Source organism: Dendropsophus ebraccatus, chromosome 10 (genome assembly GCF_027789765.1).
Source record: "Dendropsophus ebraccatus isolate aDenEbr1 chromosome 10, aDenEbr1.pat, whole genome shotgun sequence".
Lineage (NCBI taxonomy): Eukaryota > Metazoa > Chordata > Amphibia > Anura > Hylidae > Dendropsophus > Dendropsophus ebraccatus.
The window spans coordinates 41,664,673-41,688,947 of record NC_091463.1 but is presented as its reverse complement, the minus strand read 5'-3'; the positions used below and the strand labels follow the sequence as shown (position 1 = coordinate 41,688,947).

Below are 24,275 nucleotides of genomic sequence, written 5' to 3'. Positions count from 1 at the left end.
GTACGATTGCAGCCACAGGAGCTGAAGGAGGCTTACAGCTAGAGATGAGCGAACTTACAGTAATAACAAAGCGAAGCGCTTCGTTATCTCTGCAATCCATTCTTCAGTTGACTGCCACTCCGTACCACTACTCATCGGGTGCCTGGAAAAGCTGGATCCTTGGCGAAGTTTCCCAGGACAGGATCCAGCCTTTCTAGGTATCCGGGGAGAAGCGACACAGAGCGGCAGCAAGTTAAAAGGCAGCAGGCTGATAGGCGGATTACAAAGATAACAAAGTGCTTCTCTTTGTTATTACTGTTAATTATCTCATCTCTATTTGCAGCTGTCAGACAACAGTATACATTCTTTATTATGTTCCTGCATCCCGCTGCCTGTGGGTGATTTTTTTTTTATTTTCTTTAGAATTCTCCTTTAAAGGGGTTATCCAGCTCTACAAAAACATGGCCACTTCCTTCCAGAGACAGCTCCAATCTTGTCTCCAATTTGGGTGCAGGTTTTGCAACTCATTTCCATTAAAGTGAATGGAGCCGTGTCATAGAGGGGAGGGAATTCCCTCCCACTGGGGGCGGGCCGGCCCACCTCCAGTGCCTTTGCCCTGACCCGGTACCCATGCATAGAACGGCTGGTACATCCTGATGGTACATCCTCTTTAATTGCAAACCGCACCTGAACTGGAGACAAAAGTGTCTCTGGAAGAAAGTGGCCATGGTTTTGTGGTGCTGGATAACCCCTTTAATTCCCCTACTTTTTCCCACAGACATGAAATGCACTTTAAGCAAAGAGTTAGAAGTGAAGATATCTTTTTGGGCATGAGTCGAAAAGACCCATCAACAGCCTGCTGTGAGGATTTGGTGGTAAGCAAGTTTTTTTTGTAGCTATTGGTATCATTTTTTCACAAAAGATCTTTTAACTTCTTAAATTGCTTCTGTCACAACATTTCCTCTCTATGAAGAACACACACAGTCAAACTGCTGTTAGTAAAAGGATACTGCATATTTTAAATCATTGCATTTATTTTTACCATAAGGCCTTATGCACATGTCGAGTAATATTTTCTGGTCCTTAACCCCTAGACGACCCTGGACGTAGGGTTACGTCATGGAAGTCTGTCCCCAGACGACCCATGACGTAACCTTACGTCATGGGTGTTATTCCCGCTATGAAGCGCGCTCCGGAGCGGAGCGCGCTTCATAGGAGGTGGGGGCCGGCTGCAGTGAGCAGCCGGGACCTCACCGGTAATGACACGCTGCAGCGATCGCGCGATGTGACTGCGGGGGTCCCGATCGTTGAAACGGACTGCCGGAGGTCTCTTACCTGCCTCCGTGCGGTCCGATCGGCGATCTGCTACACTGAGCCTGCACAGGCAGGCTCAATGAGCAGATCGCCGATAACACTGATCAATGCTATGCCTATGGCATAGCAATCATCAGTGTATAAATCAAAGTACTGGATGTAGAAGTCCACCAAAGGGACTTCAAAAGTGTAAAAAAAAAAAGTTCAAAACACTAACACATAGTGATGTCACGATACCAGAATTTTGAGTTCGATACCGATACTAACTTTTTTATTTCGATACTCAATACCAGTTCGATACTTAGTAAAGTATAAAAGAAAAAAAAAAAAAATGGTAGAAATATAATACCCCTGCACTATTACAGTGATACCAATTTTTGGCCTATTTTTATTTTATTGTGTTAAAAATAAAGTTAGTGATATCTGTCTAAGACAGCTCTGCTGCATCCGATATCACTAAGACAGCTCTGCTACATCCGATATCACTAAGACAGCTCTGCTGCATCAGCTATCACTAAGACAGCTCTGCTGCATCAGCTATCACTAAGACAGCTCTGCTGCATCAGCTATCACTAAGACAGCTCTGCTGCATCAGCTATCACTAAGACAGCTCTGCTGCATCAGCTATCACTAAGACAGCTCTGCTGCATCAGCTATCACTAAGACAGCTCTGCTGCATCAGCTATCACTAAGACAGCTCTGCTGCATCAGCTATCACTAAGACAGCTCTGCTGCATCAGCTATCACTAAGACAGCTCTGCTGCATCAGCTATCACTAAGACAGCTCTGCTGCATCAGCTATCACTAAGACAGCTCTGCTGCATCAGCTATCACTAAGACAGCTCTGCTGCATCAGCTATCACTAAGACAGCTCTGCTGCATCAGCTATCACTAAGACAGCTCTGCTGCATCAGCTATCACTAAGACAGCTCTGCTACATCAGCTATCACTAAGACAGCTCTGCTACATCAGCTATCACTAAGACAGCTCTGCTACATCAGCTATCACTAAGACAGCTCTGCTACATCAGCTATCACTAAGACAGCTCTGCTACATCAGATAACACTAAGACAGCTCTGCTACATCCGATATCACTAAGACAGCTCTGCTACATCCGATATCACTAAGACAGCTCTGCTACATCCAATATCACTAAGACAGCTCTGCTGCATCAGCTATCACTAAGACAGCTCTGCTACATCAGCTATCACTAAGACAGCTCTGCTGCATCAGCTATCACTAAGACAGCTCTGCTACATCAGCTATCACTATGACAGCTCTGCTGCATCAGCTATCACTAAGACAGCTCTGCTGCATCTGCATCAGCTATCACTAAGACAGCTCTGCTACATCAGCTATCACTAAGACAGCTCTGCTGCATCAGCTATCACTAAGACAGCTCTGCTGCATCAGCTATCACTAAGACAGCTCTGCTGCATCAGCTATCACTAAGACAGCTCTGCTGCATCAGCTATCACTAAGACAGCTCTGCTGCATCAGCTATCACTAAGACAGCTCTGCTGCATCAGCTATCACTAAGACAGTTCTGCTGCATCAGCTATCACTAAGACAGCTCTGCTGCATCAGCTATCACTAAGACAGCTCTGCTGCATCAGCTATCACTAAGACAGCTCTGCTACATCAGCTATCACTAAGACAGCTCTGCTACATCAGCTATCACTAAGACAGCTCTGCTACATCAGCTATCACTAAGACAGCTCTGCTGCATCAGCTATCACTAAGACAGCTCTGCTGCATCAGCTATCACTAAGACAGCTCTGCTACATCAGCTATCACTAAGACAGCTCTGCTACATCAGCTATCACTAAGACAGCTCTGCTACATCCGATATCACTAAGACAGCTCTGCTACATCAGCTATCACTAAGACAGCTCTGCTACATCAGCTATCACTAAGACAGCTCTGCTACATCCGATATCACTAAGACAGCTCTGCTACATCAGCTATCACTAAGACAGCTCTGCTACATCAGCTATCACTAAGACAGCTCTGCTACATCAGCTATCACTAAGACAGCTCTGCTACATCAGCTATCACTAAGACAGCTCTGCTACATCAGCTATCACTAAGACAGCTCTGCTACATCAGCTATCACTAAGACAGCTCTGCTACATCAGCTATCACTAAGACAGCTCTGCTACATCAGCTATCACTAAGACAGCTCTGCTACATCAGCTATCACTAAGACAGCTCTGCTACATCAGCTATCACTAAGACAGTTCTGCTACATCAGCTATCACTAAGACAGCTCTGCTACATCAGCTATCACTAAGACAGCTCTGCTACATCAGCTATCACTAAGACAGCTCTGCTACATCAGCTATCACTAAGACAGCTCTGCTACATCAGCTATCACTAAGACAGCTCTGCTACATCAGCTATCACTAAGACAGCTCTGCTACATCAGCTATCACTAAGACAGCTCTGCTACATCAGCTATCACTAAGACAGCTCTGCTACATCAGCTATCACTAAGACAGCTCTGCTACATCAGCTATCACTAAGACAGCTCTCCTGCACCACCCACCACTAAGACAGCTCTCCTGCACCACCCACCACTAAGACAGCTCTCCTGCATCAGCTATCACTAAGACAGCTCTGCTGCATCAGCTATCACTAAGACAGCTCTGCTGCACCAGTTACCAAGATTGCGGAGGAAGAGAAGAGGAGGTTACACAGGATCCCACACACTACAGCCGATCTTATCTGCTCCTCTCAGCCCCGGCCACCTCCCCCACCTGCCAGCCGGCTGGATCCTCACATGTGCTGCACTTCCCCCGGATCTCACAGACCCACGCTCTCCCTCTTCATCCTCCCCACCTCCAGCCTTCTCCTCCGTCCTCTCTCCGTAACCTCCCGCTCTCCCTCTCCAGCCGCTCTCCTCTGTGCAGCTCCGGCTCCTCTCCCGGACATCCCGCTCTCCCTCTCCGTACTCCTCTCTCCCGGACCTCCCGCTCTCCCTCCAGCCTTCTCCTCCGTCCTCCTCTCCCGCTCTCCCTCTCCAGCCGCTCTCCGTGCAGCTCCGGCTCCTCCGCATAAATCATCTCTCTGATAACAGAGTCTGGCGGAGCCGGACTCTGTTATCAGAGAGACACCAGCAGCGGGGGTCTGTTACACACAGTAGCCGACCCCTGCAGCATATGGAGCGGGCTCAGGAGGGGTCAGATGCCGCTGTCAGTGTGACAGCGGCATCTATATACTTAAATAGCCGGCACTAGCAATAGCTAAGTGCCGGCTATTTGAAATTGGCGCCAATGGGAGCGGAGGGAGGGAGAGAAGAGGAGGAGACTGCAGGGGGCAGGGGGAGGCACATAGAGAACACGGCCGGCGCTCAGCTAGCCGCCCACCGTGTTCTCTGCTTAACTTAAAGTTTCGATACCAGGAAATCCTGGTATCGAACGGTTTTTTTGCCCGAAATATCGATAGTAGTATCGATATTTCGGTGCATCGTGCATCCCTACTAACACACTACCCCAAAACTCCTCCCCCAATAAAAGTCTAAATCACCCCCCTTTCCCATTATATAAATAAAACATATAAAAATGAATAAATAGATAAACATATAATATACCATAGCGTGCGTAATTGTCCGATCTATTAAAATATAACAAGCGTCATTGCGACCGGTAAACGGCGTACACGAAAAGAGGGGAAAAAGTGCGCAGATTACCGATTTTATGTTACATTATATATTAAAAAAAATCAATAAAAAGTGATCAAAACGTCCGATCTTCACAAATATGGTATTAATAAAAACTAGAGATCATGGCGGAAAAAATGACACCCCATACAGCCCCATAGGTGAAAAAATAAAACCGTTATAAGCGTCACAATAGGCCCATTTTATTAATATTTAATTGCCAAAAAAAAGGATTTAATAAAAAAATATATATATAACATTAGAGAATCTGTGTAACCTGCATATGGTTGTGTTCGGACTGACCTATAGAATAATAGTGTCATGTCGCTGTTACCATATAGTGCATTACGTAGACACAGGAACCCCCCCAAACTTTACCATATTGCATTCTTTCTTACGATTTCACCTATTTATATCTTCATAAATAATATATTTGGAATTCCATCATACATGTTATGGTAAAATGAATGACACCATTACAAAGTACAACTATTCCTGTAAAAAACAAGCACTTACATGGCTTGTAAATAGAAAACTGAGAGTGCTAGAGCTCTTAGAAGGGGAGGAGGGAAAAACGGAAACACTAAGATCAAAATTTGCGCGGTCCACTGGGTCATTTTGGGCCTGGTCCTCAAAGGGTTAAACAACCCGCTAAAAATTACGGATTGGACATCCGTATTGCATCTGTACTTCTGCAAATCAGTTTTCACTACTCACTGCTTTTCAAGTTGCACTTCATCCGTATTTTTTTTACAGAAATACATATGCCAAACATGTTACAATCCGTAAACAATTGATTTCAATGAGAGGATCCGTAAAAAAAATCTGGGTCCGCACTGGGTCCATACTAGGACATGTCCTTTTTTTCAGGATTGATTTTCATCCATTTCTGCTACTGATAGTGGGAATAGCCCAATAGACATCAATGTGCACTAACTCGGATCCGTAAATACGGATCTGTAAATTACGGGACATGTGAATAAGGCCTAAGGTAAAAGGAAAAAATACTAAACAGATGGTGAAATAGCAATTGTATATTTAAATCCAGATAATTAGTAAAAGCTGTCGAATACAATATGTGTTGGGGTTCTATTCCACAGGTCAATCGATAATGTAAACGAGCGCTGATCTGCTAGATCGGTGCTCGCTTACTGGGCCTATTCCACGGTCCGATAATAGTTTAGCGAGGGCTGCAGGGACATAGTTACCGATGTCCTAGCAGCATATATTTCCTAGCAGGGCTCCTCCGCTCTGTCTTCATCCTGGTCCCGTGTGCAGCATCAACTCCGGAGCGGCCTGACTGAGCTGTCAGTCCGCTCAGCCAATCACTGGCCACGGCGGTCCTGGCCTGTGATTGGCTGAGCGGTCTGACAGCTCAGTCAAGCCGCACTGAAGCTTCTGCTGCACTCAGGACCGGGATGAAGACGGAGCGGAGGAGAAGCCCTGCTAGGTAATGTATGCTGCTTGAATCGTCGGTCGCCTGCCGCACATTGCTATTCCACGCAGCGATGCGCGGTGGGTGAACGATGATTTTAGGTTTGGGCCTAAAGAAACGATCAGCCGATGACACGATCATCGGCTAACCTTTTTCTTTATTCCAACGAGCGATAATCGGCCGAATCGGGCTGATTCGGATGATTATTGCTCCGTGGAATAGGCCCCTTACTGAAAATAGTTCCTATAAAAACTACAACTTGTCTCATAAATAATAAGATCTCATGCAGCTACACTTAAAAAAGTTATGACTGCTAGAAGTTAGAAGGATTTTGTCTCTCAGGCATTAAATTGTAACAGTTTTGGTCGATAGTATCAAAAGGGATCTGGTTCTAAGAAATAATGTAGAAGTAGAGGTAAAAGGAATATACAGTGCATTAAATTAGAATATTATCAAAAAGTTTTTGTTTCAGGTTTTCAACTGAGTCATTACAAACATAGTGACCTTTCTCTAGAGTTTATTTATGTTAATGTTGATGATTATGGCTTACAGCCAAGGAAAACCCAAAATTCATTATCTTGGAAAATCAGAATATTATATAAGACTAACTGTAAAAAAAAAACAAAAAAACAAAACAAGAATTCCAGCCAGAAGCTATTTTAATATATGTTATTGCTAGAGATGAGTGAACCGGGTTCGGGTTCGAGTCGATCCGAACCCGAACCTTCGATATTTGATTAGCTAGGGCTGCTGAACTTGGATAAAGCTCTAAAGTTGTCTGGAAAACATGGATACAGCCAATGACTAAATCCATGATTTCCACATAGCCTTAGGGCTTTATCCAAGTTCAGCAGCCATGGCTAATCAAATGCCGAAAGTTCTGGTTCAGATCGACTCGAGCATGCTCGAGGTTCGCTCTTCTCTAGTTATTGCCCAACAAGAGTCATACAGATTACCTATAGACACTTACTACAGAAAAAGCACATGTAGAGGGAGATTTATCAAACTGGTGTAAAGTAGAACTGGCTCAGTTGCCCCTAGCAACCAATCAGATTCCACCTTTCATTTTCCAGGGAATCTGTGAAGAAAAGTGGAATCTGATTGGTTGCTAGGGGCAACTGAGCCAGTTCCCTACACACCTTTTATAAATCTCCCCCATAGTGCTTTTTTAACCGCACTAATTACTGCATGAAGTCTTTAATTTCTTGCAAAAATGGTGATGTCACGACCCACTGTTTAAGTCCCAGAAGTGCAGGCTTGTCTGTGTGGCGGCCGCTGCTAGTAATTAAAGGGTTTATAATTTACATTGAAAGGAAGGACTAGCCCTCATCTGGCCCTGTAGATGGAAAAACAAAAATGTTATAGCTCTGAGAAGGCAAGGAGGAAAAAACTAAACCGCTAAATTGAAAATTGTTGCGGTTCTTAAAGAGTCACTGTCGTTATAACTTTCAAAATCTAAATCAACAGTAGATGGGATATACAGCAAGTTTGCAATTTAGACTTCAGTCATCATGGAAAACACGGCACCTGTGATTTTTTTTTTCTTCTCAAAAAACAGGAAACAGTCAGAAATCAGGAAGTTCTGTGTATCCCTGGCCATCAGAGCGCTCACAGAGAGAAGACAGTCATGTGACTGATGGAGACATTGAGCCATGAATCTCTGTACTGGCCGGAATTCCTGTGTTTAGTCTGTTATTCTGTTTTTTTCAACATATCACATCTACTGTTGATTTAGATTTTGAAAGTTATAACGACAGTGACACTTTAAGGTAATTTTGGGCTTTACCATAAACATTAAATCCCCCGAAATGCAAAGTACAGTTGGTGTTGCAAAAAATAAGGGCTCATATAGGTCTGTAGGTGGAAAATTGCAAGCACTATGGCCTTTTTTTTTTCTAAACAAATTTTTATTGTGATCAAGAGATATTAGAAGAACATCTTCCAGAAAAGTTGTAATAACAATTAGGACACGCAGGTCCTAGCCCCAATTACATAGTCATTAAGATGTCTTTTGCATTGATCAAAGTCAACTGTTTTATATAGTTTTTTGCAGATGTGAACTCAGAAAAGAGAATAGGGCAAACATCAAAAATAAAATAAATAACAGAGATCGTGAACATCACATTCTCCTACGAACAAAGGGTGAACATACATATTATAATAAATGACTAAGGAATCATGTGTTGTGAGAATTGCTCAGCGAGTGAAATAATAATGAATTAGGCGGGAGGTGATAAGGAAATGTAGGTGAATGCCAGATACAGTACCTTAAAAATTGGAGAGCCTTAATAAGAAGATGACAAATCCACAATGAACAAATACAACCTCTCAAGGAGTTGGGGAATCAGATAGATAATTTTTATATAATTTATGCCATGGCTTCCACAAATTTAGATATTTGTCATAAGTTCCTGTTTCCCAGCTGCATAACTCCTCAAAGCGTGCAATTTGCTGGACTTTTTCAACCCATTCACATAGCGTGGGCGGGGATTCATCCTTCCAGTGAATTCGAATGAGCAATTTTGCCGCTGATAACAGGATAGTAGGCAGGTGATTTTTGGTTGGAGTAAACAATGGGGAGGGGACCCATAACAAGATAAGAGTTGGGTCCAGTGGAAATTTGCTGCCAAAGATGTTTAGAATATGGTTAGCGATTTCCATCCAAAAGCATTGGAGCTTCGGGCACGATAACCAAATATGGAAGATAGTCCCTGGAGTTCATTTTCTTTAACAGATAAGGTGTTCTGTACCACCTAGTCAGTAATTTGAAGGAATTTTCTTGAATTTTGACGGGAAAAACCATGCGAGTTTTTGTAGATTTGTGCAATTGTGGACTGGGAGAATGTCATGTTCAATTCTTTCTCCCATGATAAAATGAAAGATGGTTTGGATTCTGCTTCCTTCAACAGGAGGCCTTTGTAAATTTTAGAAATTAATCCTTTAGGGAGGTGATCCATATTAAGGTAGCATTCTAACCAAGAAGCCTCTCAATAATTCGGGAACACAGTTATAAAGTCGTAGCAACCCTTATTAAACGTCTCTGATTGTAACGATTGTGTACCTCCAGTGGGAGGGTGGCCTAGTTAACCTTCAAGGGAAGGGATTGCTTTATTTGACCTTATATGTGGGTATGAAGGGAGATGCATTAGGTTAGACCATGGTAAGATTAGGTGAGTAGTAGAATTGTTCAAAAAAGCTGGCATGAGCCCTATAGGCATATGCGGAGGGGGGTCCTTAGTCGAAAGTGTTTTTAAGAAGTGATTTTGACATACATTGAGTGTACCTTGCAGTAGTGGCCCTACCCATTTATTTGAGTATGTGCATTTAGTCCATAGGCATAGGTGGTTATCCTTACCTAGGATATGCCTTTCCAGCTTAATGTATAATGGGGAAGACTTATAAATTTTTTAAATCTGGTAGTCCACAACCTCCTAAGTGCTTTGGTAACCTCATGTAAGAGTATGCTACTCTTGGTTTAGAGCCTTGCCAGATGAACTTGGAGCAAATAGATCTCCATTTTGAGAAGAAAACAGCAGGGATCTTAATTGGTAAAGATTGTATGAAATATAAAACTTGAGGTAGTATATACGTTTTGACTATATTTTTTCTCCCTAGCCAGGAGGGGTTTAAAATTTAGTTCGTAAAGTTTACTCAAATCTTTAGGAATTTGGGTTCCTAGATATTTAATCGCTATATTTGGCCAAGCGAAGGGGGCTAATTTTTTAAGGTGGGTTATTTGTGCAGTAGGTACTGAAATATGAAGTGCCCTAGATTTTCCGTAGTTTATTTTAAAATTGGAAAGTACGCCATAATCCTTGAATATGCTTAGTATAACTGGAAAGGCTTGTTTGGGGTTGGTGACGAACAATAGTAAGTCATCTGCAAACGCAGCTGTAGTATGGGTCACGGAACCTACTTTTTAGCCCTCAATGCTAGGAGTTTGTGTAATTTTCTGTAAAAGGATCTCTATGGTAAGTACAAATAAGGTAGGGGACAGAGGGCAGCCCTGTCTAGTACCATTCTTAATTTGGAACGGGCTAGACAGGGTATCATTAACTCTGATTCTCGCTGAGGGTTCTGTGTATAAGGACATGACGGCTGTAGAGAACATTGGGGGAAAACCGATTTTTGTAAGGTTTGAAGTAGGAAATCCCAAGCGACTCTATCGAAGGCCTTCTCGTAGGGCTGGGCGATATTGGCCTAAATCAATATCGCGGTTAATCGTACATGTATCCACGGTAACGATAATTGACCGATAATTATGACACTCCCCTTTTTGCAAGCCACACCCACTTGGCCGTGCCAAACTGGCAATATTTTGATTCAATAAATCAAAAAATAAATAAGGAACTCACTGAGCAGCAACACAAGACTGTGCCATTTAGTCTATAGTCATTATTATCTCAGCAGAGACCTGGACGTGTATACAAAGGTATAAAGTTATGTTCACACTACAGATTGTGTATACACAGGTATACAGCTATGTACATACTACAGCTGTAGGAGCAGTGCTGACTTGGAAAGTAATAAACCCTGTTACTGTACAGGACGTCAGCTCTCTAGACCAATAGTAATAATCCTATAACTGTACAGAACAACTGTACAGAGCATTCTCACAAAAGATAATAGTCTGCAGAACTTTTTGCTACTCTCCTTCATTGCAGACCATTGTCCCACATCACTGTCTTATATCCTCCCACATGACAGATCTTTGCAGAACATTTCTCCCCTACAAGGGCACCCTGCAGAGCATACCTATGCAGCACATCTCTGCAGAATATCCTTAACCCCCCCCAGTACAACTCCCTGCAGAGTATTTACTACTTTGGAGAATTCCCCCACAACACCTCTCTGTAGAGCACTGTACCCTTCACAGCACCTCCTGGCATAACATTCCCCCCATGACACCTCTCTGCAGAAGATTCCCCCCACGACACCTCTCTGCAGAAGATTCCCCCTACGATACCTCTCTGCAGAAGATTCCCCCTACGACACCTCTCTGCAGGTTTTACATGGGACAAATATTACCACCTCTCACTATTATCACTACATACTGAATAATGCTACCACTGCTACGGAATAAAATCCACAGTCCAATATCACCAGTGGCCATATAGTGGCATAAATAAGCTCTACACACCATAAGTGATTACAGTGCAGTTACAGCCAATAACTCACAGGAGGCGTCTTCTCCAATCGGAGTTGCTCACTTTTTCCCTTCTTCTCCATCCAGCCTGGGCCCCCATGAGGACTTCTCTCAGTAGGATCTGCCAGACAAACAGTTTAGGCTCCTCACTCATGCCCCATCATCCTACACATCTATTTTCTCCATCTATTAACTCATATACTAGTTAGCCCCCCCCCTCTGTATCCATATAGTAGTTAGACCGCTGTGTCCCTCATTAAGTAGTTAGACCCTGGGTCTCCAAACTGCGGCCCTCCAGCTGTTGCAAAACTACATTTCCCATCATGCCTGGACAACCAAATCCAAAGCTTTAGTTGTCCAGGCATTATGGGAGTTGTGGTTTCGCAGTTTGGAGGCCCATGAGTTAGACCCTTCTGTGCCCAGCCCCATATAGTAGTTAGGCCCCTCTGTGCCCCTATATAGTAGTCATACCCCCGCTGTGCATCTGTATATTAGTTAGGTCTCCCTGTGCAGGTAGACCCCCTAGTAGGTAGTATCCCCCATGTAGCTATTTCTCCCATTGGTAGTGTCCCTGGTAGGCATCCCCCTGTGATTTACCCCCCTGGAAGTTAATTTCCCCCTATGTAGTCAATTCCTTGGGTAGTTAGCCCCCCTTCTGTAGGTATCTCCTCCATATAGATACCTTTCCTGGTAGTTTCCCCCTACAGTTATCTCCCCTGGTAGTTATCCTCCATACTTCCCATGTAGGCATCTCCCTTGGTTAACCCCTTCTTTAATACAGGCTTCCACCTGCAAATTACCTCTCCCCCCATGTAGGCAATCCTGTTAGTTAACCCCCCGTGTAGGCAATCCCATTTAAATTAAAGGGAACCTGTCACCCTGTGGCCCCAGGCAGCAACGGACAGCGATGTGGTAAGTATATTGAGCTTTATTGCAGGGTATGTCTGTTCCTGCTTGGGGCCACAGGGTGACAGGTTCCCTTTAACATCCCCCCCCCCCCCAATGTAGGCAATCCCATGTAAATTAACCCCCAGTGCAGGCAATCCCATGTAGATTTGTAAATCCCCCCCCCCCCCTGTGTAAGCAACCCCATGTAAGTAACCCCCCTCCCCCCATGTGGGCAATCAATTGCATGCAAGTTAACCCCCCACCCTTCGGGCAATCCCGTGTAAATTAACCCCCTCTCCCCCATGTAGGCAAGCCTGTTATTTAACCCCCAGTGTAGGTAATCCCATGCAAATTAACCCCCTCTCCTCCATGTAGGCAGTCCCATTAGTTAACACCCAATGTAGGCAATCCCCCCCCCCCATATGTAGGCAATCAGTTGTAATTAACCCCCTCCCCTGAATCTATCCTCCTCCTCTCTTTCTCCATGTCTGCATCCTCATGCTAAAACAAAATAAAAAACTTTTTTACTCACCCAACTGCAGCGTCTCCTTCATCCTGCTCTCAGAGTATGAGTGACGTCACTCATGCTCCAAAGCGCTGGGGAGGGAGAGCGGCCTCTTGTGACTGGAGGCAGAATGCTGTCTCCGGATACCAGGGTGATTGGCAGGGTCAAGAGCCAATGGCTCCTGACCTTGTCAATCAAAGCCCAGAATTTAACTGCGAGCGTTCATCAGGAGCGCATGCAGTTAAAGTGACAGGTCCGGAACGCCATTTGCAGCACCCGGCAGGTCCGGGAGGCCGCCAGATGCTGCAAATGATGTGATGTCAGGGGGGCTGGGTCACCCGGGCCCCCTGATGCCGCCAGGCCCCGCAGAGCATTCCCCCACCTGACACCTCTTGCCCGCTTTCACATGGAGCTCGGGGGGATCCATATCGTGCAGGAATCCCTAACTCCCAGCATCATCTATGGGACAGCATGAAGTGCTGAGGATCCCGGGCTGCGCTCCCTTCCCTCCATCCTGTCACAGAGGAGGCAGCTGGCGGTGACTTGGGCAGGTTATCCTCCTACCCGACTCAGCCCGCGCAAACACACTCCCCTCCCGGCGGCTTGCATGTGGATTTCCTCGGTCACTGAAGAAGCAGGGGCCGCGGGAGCGGGTGATAGAGTCGCTACGCCCCCAATCCCGCTGTACAGCTGCAGCACTTGCAGCGACTCTATCACCCGCTCCCGCGGCCCCTGCTTCTTCAGTGACCGAGGAAATCCACATGCAAGCCGCCGGGAGGGGAGTGTGTTTGCGCGGGCTGAGTCGGGTAGGAGGATAACCTGCCCAAGTCACCGCCAGCTGCCTCCTCTGTGACAGGATGGAGGGAAGGGAGCGCAGCCCGGGATCCCCAGCACTTCATGCTGTCCCATAGATGATGCTGGGAGTTAGGGATTCCTGCACGATATGGATCCCCCCCGGTCTCTGCTGTCTATGCCACCTGCTCCTTCAGACACTGAGGAGCTCTGTGTGTGAGTGGCCGGGGCGGCTGTAAGTGTTCGTCTGACGGGGAAGGGGGAGGGGTGAAAATACCGCAGATACTGTCGGGCAAAGTTGAGGTCGGTTAACCGACGCCAGTTACGGTATCGGTATTTTCACGGTATACCGCCCAGCCCTACCTTCTCGGCATCTGTGCCGAGAAGGACCAGTGGGACTTTGGATCTTTTAGCATAATGAATATATATACGGTCAATCCTGTGATAAGTACCATGAACTGGGGAAAAGAATGTGTAGTCTTTAGAAACAGGATTAAGAAGTCTCCAGCTATCAACTACATGTAAATTGGCAAGAGATCTTTGTATACTACGTCTTGCTTTAAGTGACAATGTATGGGCTTTGGAAGTGGTGTCGATTTCTGGGTCCAGTGTGCAATTAAAGTCTCCTCCAAGTATTAATAAACCTTCAGTGAAGGAAGCTAATTCTGCCAAAGTTGTTCTATACCAAGCTGCTTGGTTTGTATTTGGGGCATATATGTTAGCTAATGTAACTGTAGAATTATTCAGAGATCCTTTAATAAATATGTATCTGGCGGCTGAATCAATTAAGGTAGAGGAGACTTGAAGTGGGACTGATCTATGTATGGCAATACTAACTCCTCTTGATGCGGACGTGTGTGTGTGTGTGCTGTGAAACCATTGTGCATAGGGATAATTGTGGAGTTTGGGGATATGAGAAGATCTGAAATGGGTTTCTTGTAAGAACAAGATATCTGGGGAACTTTGTCTAAGTAGTGAGAAAATCTGACTACGCTTCTGGGGCGTATTAAGGCCTCTGACATTCCAAGAGGTAAAATTAAGTGATGCCATAACCGAGCAATTCAGTGAGGTGTAATGTAAGCATGTAACAAGGTTCCTAAAAAATCAAACAATAAGAACAATATAAAGATTATGCAACTGTGGTACCTGCAATAGTACTTTAAGAGAATTTCTACGGAATAAATCACATTATAAGTATTTTCCATTAAGAGTAAGCACATAGCCTGTCTGTGAGCTCTCAATGGATAATAGGTAACCTGAAGAGTATTAACCTGGACTAATAGTAGTAAAGCTGAAAAAATTTAAAATTTAAAATTTTACAAACTATGCAAGTAATGAGTTAGAATATGGGTACAGCAAAACTTTAGAAAATATAAATTCAAACAATTAGTGAAAATGAGCAAGGACTGCAAGACAGGGATACTTGGGCAGGTTATCCTCCTACCCGACTCAGCCCGCGCAAACACACTCCCCTCCCGGCGGCTTGCATGTGGATTTCCTCGGTCACTGAAGAAGCAGGGGCCGCGGGAGCGGGTGATAGAGTCGCTACACCCCCGATCCCGCTGTACAGCTGCAGCACTTGCAGCGACTCTATCACCCGCTCCCGCGGCCCCTGCTTCTTCAGTAACCGAGGAAATCCACATGCAAGCCGCCGGGAGGGGAGTGTGTTTGCGCGGGCTGAGTCGGGTAGGAGGATAACCTGCCCAAGTCACCGCCAGCTGCCTCCTCTGTGACAGGATGGAGGGAAGGGAGCGCAGCCCGGGATCCCCAGCACTTCATGCTGTCCCATAGATGATGCTGGGAGTTAGGGATTCCTGCACGATATGGATCCCCCCCGGTCTCTGCTGTCTATGCCACCTGCTCCTTCAGACACTGAGGAGCTCTGTGTGTGAGTGGCCGGGGCGGCTGTAAGTGTTCGTCTGACGGGGGAGGGGTGAAAATACCGCAGATACTGTCGGGCAAAGTTGAGGTCGGTTAACCGACGCCAGTGACGGTATCGGTATTTTCACGGTATACCGCCCAGCCCTACCTTCTCGGCATCTGTGCCGAGAAGGACCAGTGGGACTTTGGATCTTTTAGCATAATGAATCCCATGGATAACCCTGGACGTATTAAATTTTCCTTCTCTGCCTTACACAAAACCTGTTTGTTACTCTGTGGTAAGAGCAGGAATAAGTTTTTTCATTCTAAGAGCAAGTAGTTTCGCCCACCATTTCAAATCTGAATTGAGTAGTGAAATGGGTCTGTAACTTCCACACTTGGTGGGATCTTTCCCTTCCTTCGGAAAAATAGTGATAAATGCTTCTAGCATTTGTTTCGGTAATTTGGCGCCTGTCATCAGACAGTTACATAGTTTCGTAAAATGTGGGAGAAGGACATCTGCAAGTTTTTTATAATATAAAATAGGTAGTCCATCAGGTCCTGGACTTTTGCCTGTTGGAATGGAAGCAAGTACCTCAGAAACTTCTTCAGAAGTGATTGGGGCGAGTAGTGAGGTCTTGTCGGCTTCTGATATGCTAGGTAGTTTAATCTGGTTTAAAAAATCATCAAACAATTGTGATTTAAGTTTAGGATTCATGGCGGGTTCTGTAGGTATGTTGTATAGTTTTTCATAAAATGTGCGAAAAGTTTTTGCTATGTTGGGAGTGTCCCTAATTGTATGTCCGTTCTCATCAGTTATTTTATAAATAAACGATTTTTCTTTTTTATGTTTTATTAGGGCCGACATAACTTTTGAGCCCTTGTCACCATGGGCATAGTGTTTATATCTGCATCTCAGTAAGGCTTTAGCCGCTTGTGTGTTTAACAAGTCTTTAAGTTCCATGCGTTGTTTAAACAGTTCGTCTTTGACCTGAGCATGTAGTTGTAGAAAATGGCATTAGCACCTGTAGTTTATGGCTCGCCGCAGTAGGATGACATCAGAGAGGTTTCTTTATAAAAATGGAGATTTATTGCTTCTTCTTAAAAAGTAGTGAAAGTTACAGAATTGAATAGAAAAGAATATCAGAGAAATGTCTTACAGTCCTTAGTGTCTAGTGTCCATAGTTTATATGAGAGTCCTTTGAAGTGAAGGGTTTTTCTCGCAAATCGTCACGAGCTTCAAGCAGCTGTTGCTTCACTCAAGCATCCTGGATGACATTCCTTCCTTCACTCTTCCATCATGGATTCCCCATGCGACACAACCTTCTCCTTGAAGGCTCTGGATCCTTCTTGTGACATAGGGCTCACAGCCCTGATCCAACCAACCTCCATCTTGGTGACTACCATTTATATAGGTTCATGACTCACGGTCAATGTCATGTGTGGGTGTGTTTATTATAATTAAGTGTGTGTGTCTGCACATATATGACCATAACAAATATAGAACTCTTTCTCTATGCATCAGCATAACCTGCTTCTAGTTATGGATGTATAGTTATCGTGCTGTGTACTGGCATCACCACCCTACATACGTCATGGAATCGTGAATAGTGCTTATGTATCTATTTCCAACTTATACACGTCCCCTTAGTATAGAATATGATATTATGTCAGTATTACAATTACTTTATACAGTGAATAGTGTTGCGCTATTATGGTGAGGTCAGTAGTATATATGACTTACATTATACCAAGATATTGTTCATTGTAAAACACATCGTATTTAACAGTAGTTTACGCTGACGTTCTAATGTGGTAATCTTTTCAACTAGTGTCGATATTCGTGCAACCCTTTGTTTTTTAACTCTTGTACCTAAAGCTATAAGCTCGCCTCTTATATACGATTTGTGTGCTTCCCAGACAATAGGGACAGGAGTTTCCGGAATATCATTATTGCTAAAATATTCCTGTAATCTATCTTTTATTAACTTAAGGTGCGAGGGGTCGCCCAGTAACGTCTCGTTGAGTGACCACGTCCATTCTTTTGTAGGAGCATTACGCATTGTCATTTTTATAGACACCGGGGCATGGTACCTATACGTGCAGATGCAATATCAAGCAGAGATCTATCGGTAATATATATACGGTCAATCCTGTGATAAGTACCATGAACTGGGGAAAAGAATGTGTAGTCTTTAGAAACAGGATTAAGAAGTCTCCAGCTATCAACTACATGTAAATTGGCAAGAGATCTTTGTATACTACGTCTTGCTTTAAGTGACAATGTATGGGCTTTGGAAGTGGTGTCGATTTCTGGGTCCAGTGTGCAATTAAAGTCTCCTCCAAGTATTAATAAACCTTCAGTGAAGGAAGCTAATTCTGCCAAAGTTGTTCTATACCAAGCTGCTTGGTTTGTATTTGGGGCATATATGTTAGCTAATGTAACTGTAGAATTATTCAGAGATCCTTTAATAAATATGTATCTGGCGGCTGAATCAATTAAGGTAGAGGAGACTTGAAGTGGGACTGATCTATGTATGGCAATACTAACTCCTCTTGATGCGGACGTGTGTGTGTGCTGTGAAACCATTGTGCATAGGGATAATTGTGGAGTTTGGGGATATGAGAAGATCTGAAATGGGTTTCTTGTAAGAACAAGATATCTGGGGAACTTTGTCTAAGTAGTGAGAAAATCTGACTACGCTTCTGGGGCGTATTAAGGCCTCTGACATTCCAAGAGGTAAAATTAAGTGATGCCATAACCGAGCAATTCAGTGAGGTGTAATGTAAGCATGTAACAAGGTTCCTAAAAAATCAAACAATAAGAACAATATAAAGATTATGCAACTGTAGTACCTGCAATAGTACTTTAAGAGAATTTCTACGGAATAAATCACATTATAAGTATTTTCCATTAAGAGTAAGCACATAGCCTGTCTGTGAGCTCTCAATGGATAATAGGTAACCTGAAGAGTATTAACCTGGACTAATAGTAGTAAAGCTGAAAAAATTTAAAATTTAAAATTTTACAAACTATGCAAGTAATGAGTTAGAATATGGGTACAGCAAAACTTTAGAAAATATAAATTCAAACAATTAGTGAAAATGAGCAAGGACTGCAAGACAGGGATACTTGTGAGTCGTGACCGTTCAAGTGACCGAGGATCACCTATTTATGGGAGATTTAGCCTTCTTGGTCGTAGACCATTCTCCTTTCGTTGGCAATTTCGGGAACGGAGTATGCAGATGAACCGGTAGCCAAGATGGAATGTCAACCTCAAAAGGTCGATCTTTTCCCAGAGGGTGTCCAAATCAGCTGGGCAGCATATCGCTCTCTGTCTCCCATTAGTAGCTATAAGAATGCCAAAGGGGAAAAGCCAGCGGAATGGGATTCTTCTTTTACGTAGTTTATCTGTTAACGGTTTTAGGATCCTTCTCTTAGCTAAGGTGCTGGATGCCAGAATTGGATTTGGGCGCCATCATATAGGATCTCATCTGTTTCTCTGGATGCTTTAAGAAGAGCTGCGGTGTCTATATAACTAAGTAGGCCGCAAATCACATCTCTGGGTGGATCATCCATTGCTGGTTTAGGACAAAGTGCTCTATGTATTCTTTCAATTGTAATAGAGGCAGCTCTGGTATCGCCTAGTAGGCCTTCAAACAGGGTTTTAGCGGCGGAGGAGAGTGCATCGTGGGCAATTGACTCCGGCAGACCTCTGAGTCTGATATTTTTGCGACGACTCCTATTTTCTTGGTCTTCGAGCATAAGAAAAGCATCATTTAGATGATCTTGTTGGGTTAGCATATTGTTTCTGACAGCATCCCCATGGGAGATCATCACTTCTTGATTACTTTTTCTAGTTGCTCCACTCTGCTGCCTGGATGCTTTAAATCAGATTTAATATCTTTTAAGCCCTGTTTTAAGGGTGCCAGAGCTTGGTCTAAGCACTGACGCAGCAAGGCCCCAAAAACTTGAAGTACACTTTGATCCGTTAATTCACAGGAGAGTTCATTATCTTCGCCTTCGGAGTCGCCTTCTGGCATATCTGTACTTTCTTCTATCTGTGAAGGTTGGTACCTTGCTGGTGTGGATAGTTTAGAACTTAAAAGTTTGTTTAAATTTTGCTGACGTCTATTGCGTTTAGGAGTATTCAAGAAATCACTTCCTCTGTCTTTAGATTTCAATGCTTTGGCCATATTCGGTATGTCCAGGTGTGCTGAGGAGCTCATTAGACTGTAGAGTAGAATTACATTAGGTTTATTCTTTCAGTAATGGAAGCAGTAATCGGCTTAGAAACCACTGTTCTGTAATTTGTGAAAAAAAATGATATAGTAGAGGTAATATAAAAAATAACCACTAGGTGTCATTAAAGTAGTGATTATCTGTGGATTGCTTGAACTTCAGTGGAGAAATAATAAAAAGTGTAGCTTCTTTTTCTGTGTGACTTCTGTGATGTAGAGGAGAATTGAGGAACAGTTGGATTTATCCCTCTTATGACAGTAAAGGGATTTCAGGTGAGCTTTCTATTTATTTATTTATTTTTTGTATGGTCACCACTGTGTTGGTTCACATGTATAGCAGTGATCTCTGGGATCTGTGTCAGGCGGGAGAGCTCCGAAAATGTAGTCCCCGGCTTCAGGGGCCGTTTAGGCCGCACACGGAGGCAGTGGTCGGGACTCTCGAATTTTGCCTCAAATTGTACAGCGCCGCTCCCCCTAGCCAGTGATAGTGGCAGCCGGTCTTTTTTTTTGGATCCTGGACAGCGGGTTGGGCTCAGAGAGTAAGAAAAGCAGGAGTTCCAGGGATGTGCGTCCTGCTCTGAGCACTGCTAGGCTCCGCCCCCCAGCACTATGGCCTTTTAAACACGAGGAAGACAAAACAAAAGTGCAAAAACGAAAAGTGGCTGAGGAGAGAATACAATAATGATAAATCAGAGCAGCAATAGGAGTCTTGGCCATCCAAAGACTTTTACTGAAACATACTAATAAACTTAGTGTTACTATAAAATAGTACATGTTTTATATACAGTTATGATACATTCCTCCATTGATAGCAAACATTAATGTATCTTCCAATTATATAGCTTCAATTTATAATTAGCCTACAGTAAGTTGGGTGACACAAATTATTTAGTTTTCTTATCATGAATAGAACATGGTTGCTGCTTTGACAATGCCACTAACGCTGATGCACACATCCTACTACTAGAGATGAGCGACCTTTGAGCATGCTCGAGTGGATCCGAACCTGAACTTTCGGCATTTGATTAGCGGTGGCTGCTGAAATTGGATAAAGACCTAAGGCTATGTGGAAAACATGGATATAATCATTGGCTGTATCCATGTTTTCCAGACAACCTTAGAGCTTTATCCAAGTTCAGCAGCCCCAGCTAATCAAATACCGAACGTTCGGGTTCGGATCGACTCGAACCCGGTTCGCTCATCTCTACCTACTACTATAATCTAGTGTTCATGAATATATATTGGAAACATATCATTTTATCAAGAATTCTCTATGTGATGTTAAAAACTTGTGTCAATGAGATAAAAGTATTGTAGGAATTATACCATAATTGGCAAACCAGGAAAAGTATATTTGCAACCTTGTGGTGCTCAGAGGCCCCTTTAACTTCTCCTTGGTTTTTCATTTTTTTTTTTTACCCCACAGATTACATTCTTTTTTTTTCTCATTATTTTATCCTAGGTTAAAATTCAGCTTCCTAATACAAAAGTTTCTGATATATCGCTTGACATAAGGAGAAAATTCTTAGACCTTCGAACTCCAAAATAGTAAGTAATCCACCTGACAATTGTATCCATGACAAACAGGGAAATAGTTAATTATTCCAGCCCATATGATTTTAAGATGCACACATTAGCCCCCTTCTGGCACAGCACAGCGAATTAACTTTGCTGCTGCAACTTTGTTTAATGTACACAGGGTGGCACAGGCTCCCAAGCAATGCCTGTGCCATCCGCACCGGTTTCCGGATTCCTGGGCAACTGTTGGGACTGGAACCACACTTAGATCCAACTGTTAAATATACAGATGCTTTGGTCAGTGTGACCGCAGAATCTTGCAGGGTTAACAGAAGAATTTTCTCAATTGGGACTCTGTAAAGTGATTGCAGAGTCCCAATAGTAGCCAGGGCAACCAGAGGCCTCTTTGAGGCCTCCTTGGTCTGGCTACAGAAGCTGATACCTACCATCAGCTAATGGCACAGTTAAGTTCCCAAGTGGGACATTAAAAAATGTAAAAGCAAGAAAAATACTGAAAAAACAAAAACTCACAATCCCCTATGTCCCACATTGCAATTGATCAATTAAAAATAAGTTGGCAATAAAATGATCACATGATTTAACCTACATGATTTAACCTGCAAGTTAAACCGAGGGAATTTTAAATGTTGCCATTTTTTTGTGAAGTGTGGGCACTTTTCACACAAAAATCGTAAGGATATTGGCCAAAATTTTCCACTAACCTTGAAAACAATGTGGCACCAAAAAACAGAATTGATTGGCTAAGTTACAGAGAATCTGTCAGCTGTAATTCATGTTTCATATTGCTGACACTGCTAGATAGCTTTCAGGGACACATGATTTCTTTCATATATCCAGCTGTGCTTCCAAAATATAGAAAAATGCTTTTATCCTCTGGTACAAAGAGTCAGATTTTCTAAACTCCCGATCTGCTGCAAGGTGGAATGTCTCCTCCCCTCACCATTCCTGCTTGATTTACACCTGGCAGAGTCCCAGGCAGGTTCAGATAGGGGAAGGGGAGAAAAGAGTAGTTTACAGCTCAGGGGCTCAGGAAAGACTCTGTACTATAGAATAAAAGCATTTTTCTACATTATGGAAGAACAGATGGATATATGTCTCCCTGACCTAACAGCTATATAACAGTGTCAGCAATTTAGAACATGAATTGCAGCTGACAGGATTCCTTTAAAGCATCCCAGAGCTATAATCACATAAAGTGAGACAAGTCAGATTTGAAAAATGGGCTCTGGACTTTAAGGCCTGGTCCTGAAAAGGTTAAATAATCGTTTTATTACAAGTGAAAAATGCACTTTTTATTGGCTTCTAATGCTTTCTTTCTTTCCTTAGTAAACTGGGATTACATCTTCCTTATCCAGTAAATGAAAAAACTGGGAAAGCGCAGTTCAGAGTAGACACAGAGACTCTGGAAGTGACCTTACCTATGGTCAGAGACCTCGACTTTATCAACTTCTAATGACGCCTCATGAATCCATTGTTTTCATACCAGAGTTTGTCAAAGTTTTAATTCCAATGTATATTATATATTTATTAAAAATCGTAAAAAACACACACACAAAAAAACCACCTTCGTTAGCTTCTGCAATCTTGAATAATAGACAGTATCATTATGGTTTGATTAGCAATATACAAGTTTCAGTTACACAAATGTAATTTTTGTCACTCTTATTATTCCTTATGGGAAAGAAATCTGTCAGCTGTGTTTGCTGTCAAGCTGTTTTCATTATTCAGTATTTCATAGCCCCGCCCCCATGCACACAGACAGATTCACTGTCATTTAAAAAAAACAAAAACTTTAGGCAAGTCAGGCGAACAGGCAGCCATGCTCTCCCTGGCTATGTTTCCTGATTGCAGTGGGTCTCAGCAATGAGACTCACTGCAGTCAATAACTTTTGACATGCCTGATGATATGTCAAGTTAGTCATGGCTCTCTGCCTGTCATCGTGCTCTGCGGGGATGATTGACAGGAAGAAAGACCACTAAAGGCCCTATTCCATGGGCCGAGCAGGGCCCAATCAATGATGTGAACGAGCGCCGATCTGCTAGATCGCCCCTCGTTTACTGGGCCTATTCCACGGACCGATGATCGTTGAGCGAGGGCTGCAGGGACATAGTTACCGATGTTCTTGCAGCCCTTGCAGCATACATTACCTGTCAGGTCTTCTCCTCCACTCTGTCTTCCTCCCCAATACTGCGCGCTCTAGCTTCAGAATGGCCTGTCCGCTGACAGGCCACTCAGCCAATCACAGGCCGCGGCAGTCCCGGCCTGTGATTGACTGAGCGATCCGTCAGCTGACAAGCCACTCTGAAGCTAGAACGCGCGGGACCCGGGAGGAAGACAGAGCGGAGGAGAAGCCCTGCAGGTAATGTATTGTGCTTCTCAAATCGTTGGTCGCCCGCCGCGCACCGCTATTCCACCGTAGAGATGCATGGTGGGGGAACGATGATTTTAGGTCTGGCCCTAAATCAACGATCCGATGACACGATCGGCTGATCGTTCTCTCTAATCCACCGAGAGATAATCGGCCGAATCGGGCCGATTCGGCCGATTATCGTTCCTGTGGAATAGGGCCCTAACTGGTCTCTCTGCCTGTCAATAATCCCTGCACTGCACCCTGACAGGTAGAGAGCCTTGACTAGTCACGGGCAGCTCCCCGCCCAAATGACTAGTTGTTGCCCCTCTCCCGTCCTCTGATGACAACTACTTTTTCCCCGCTGTAAAGCTACCGCTGCAGACGCAGCTAGTAGCTTGGGGAAGCTGCACAACAGAAGTAAACTGCAGCTGGGAACCATATCAACACAATTGTGCTGATTGTGGATGGGAGACAGGCACACAGGATATTGGCCTTAAAGGGAACTAAAGTTCCGCCAATCTAGCTAGTTTCTTAAAAGATCCATAAGAAGCCTTGGCGCCATC

General features: G+C 43.8%; 1 protein-coding gene across 4 annotated transcripts in view; it reads left to right on the top strand.

Annotated features, from left to right (window-relative positions):
- DNAAF6 (dynein axonemal assembly factor 6) overlaps positions 1 to 22,907 on the top strand; it is a 59,522-nt gene extending 36,615 nt beyond the window's left edge. For all 4 annotated transcript variants that reach the window (XM_069944260.1, XM_069944258.1, XM_069944261.1 and 1 more), the window contains exons 5-7: positions 758 to 854; positions 21,285 to 21,370; positions 22,688 to 22,907. In XM_069944260.1, coding sequence (XP_069800361.1) covers positions 758 to 854; positions 21,285 to 21,370; positions 22,688 to 22,814 — 310 coding nt within the window. In that variant the 3' untranslated portion in view covers positions 22,815 to 22,907. The remainder of the gene's footprint in view (positions 1 to 757; positions 855 to 21,284; positions 21,371 to 22,687) is intronic.
- The last annotated feature ends 1,368 nt before the right edge of the window (positions 22,908 to 24,275 follow it).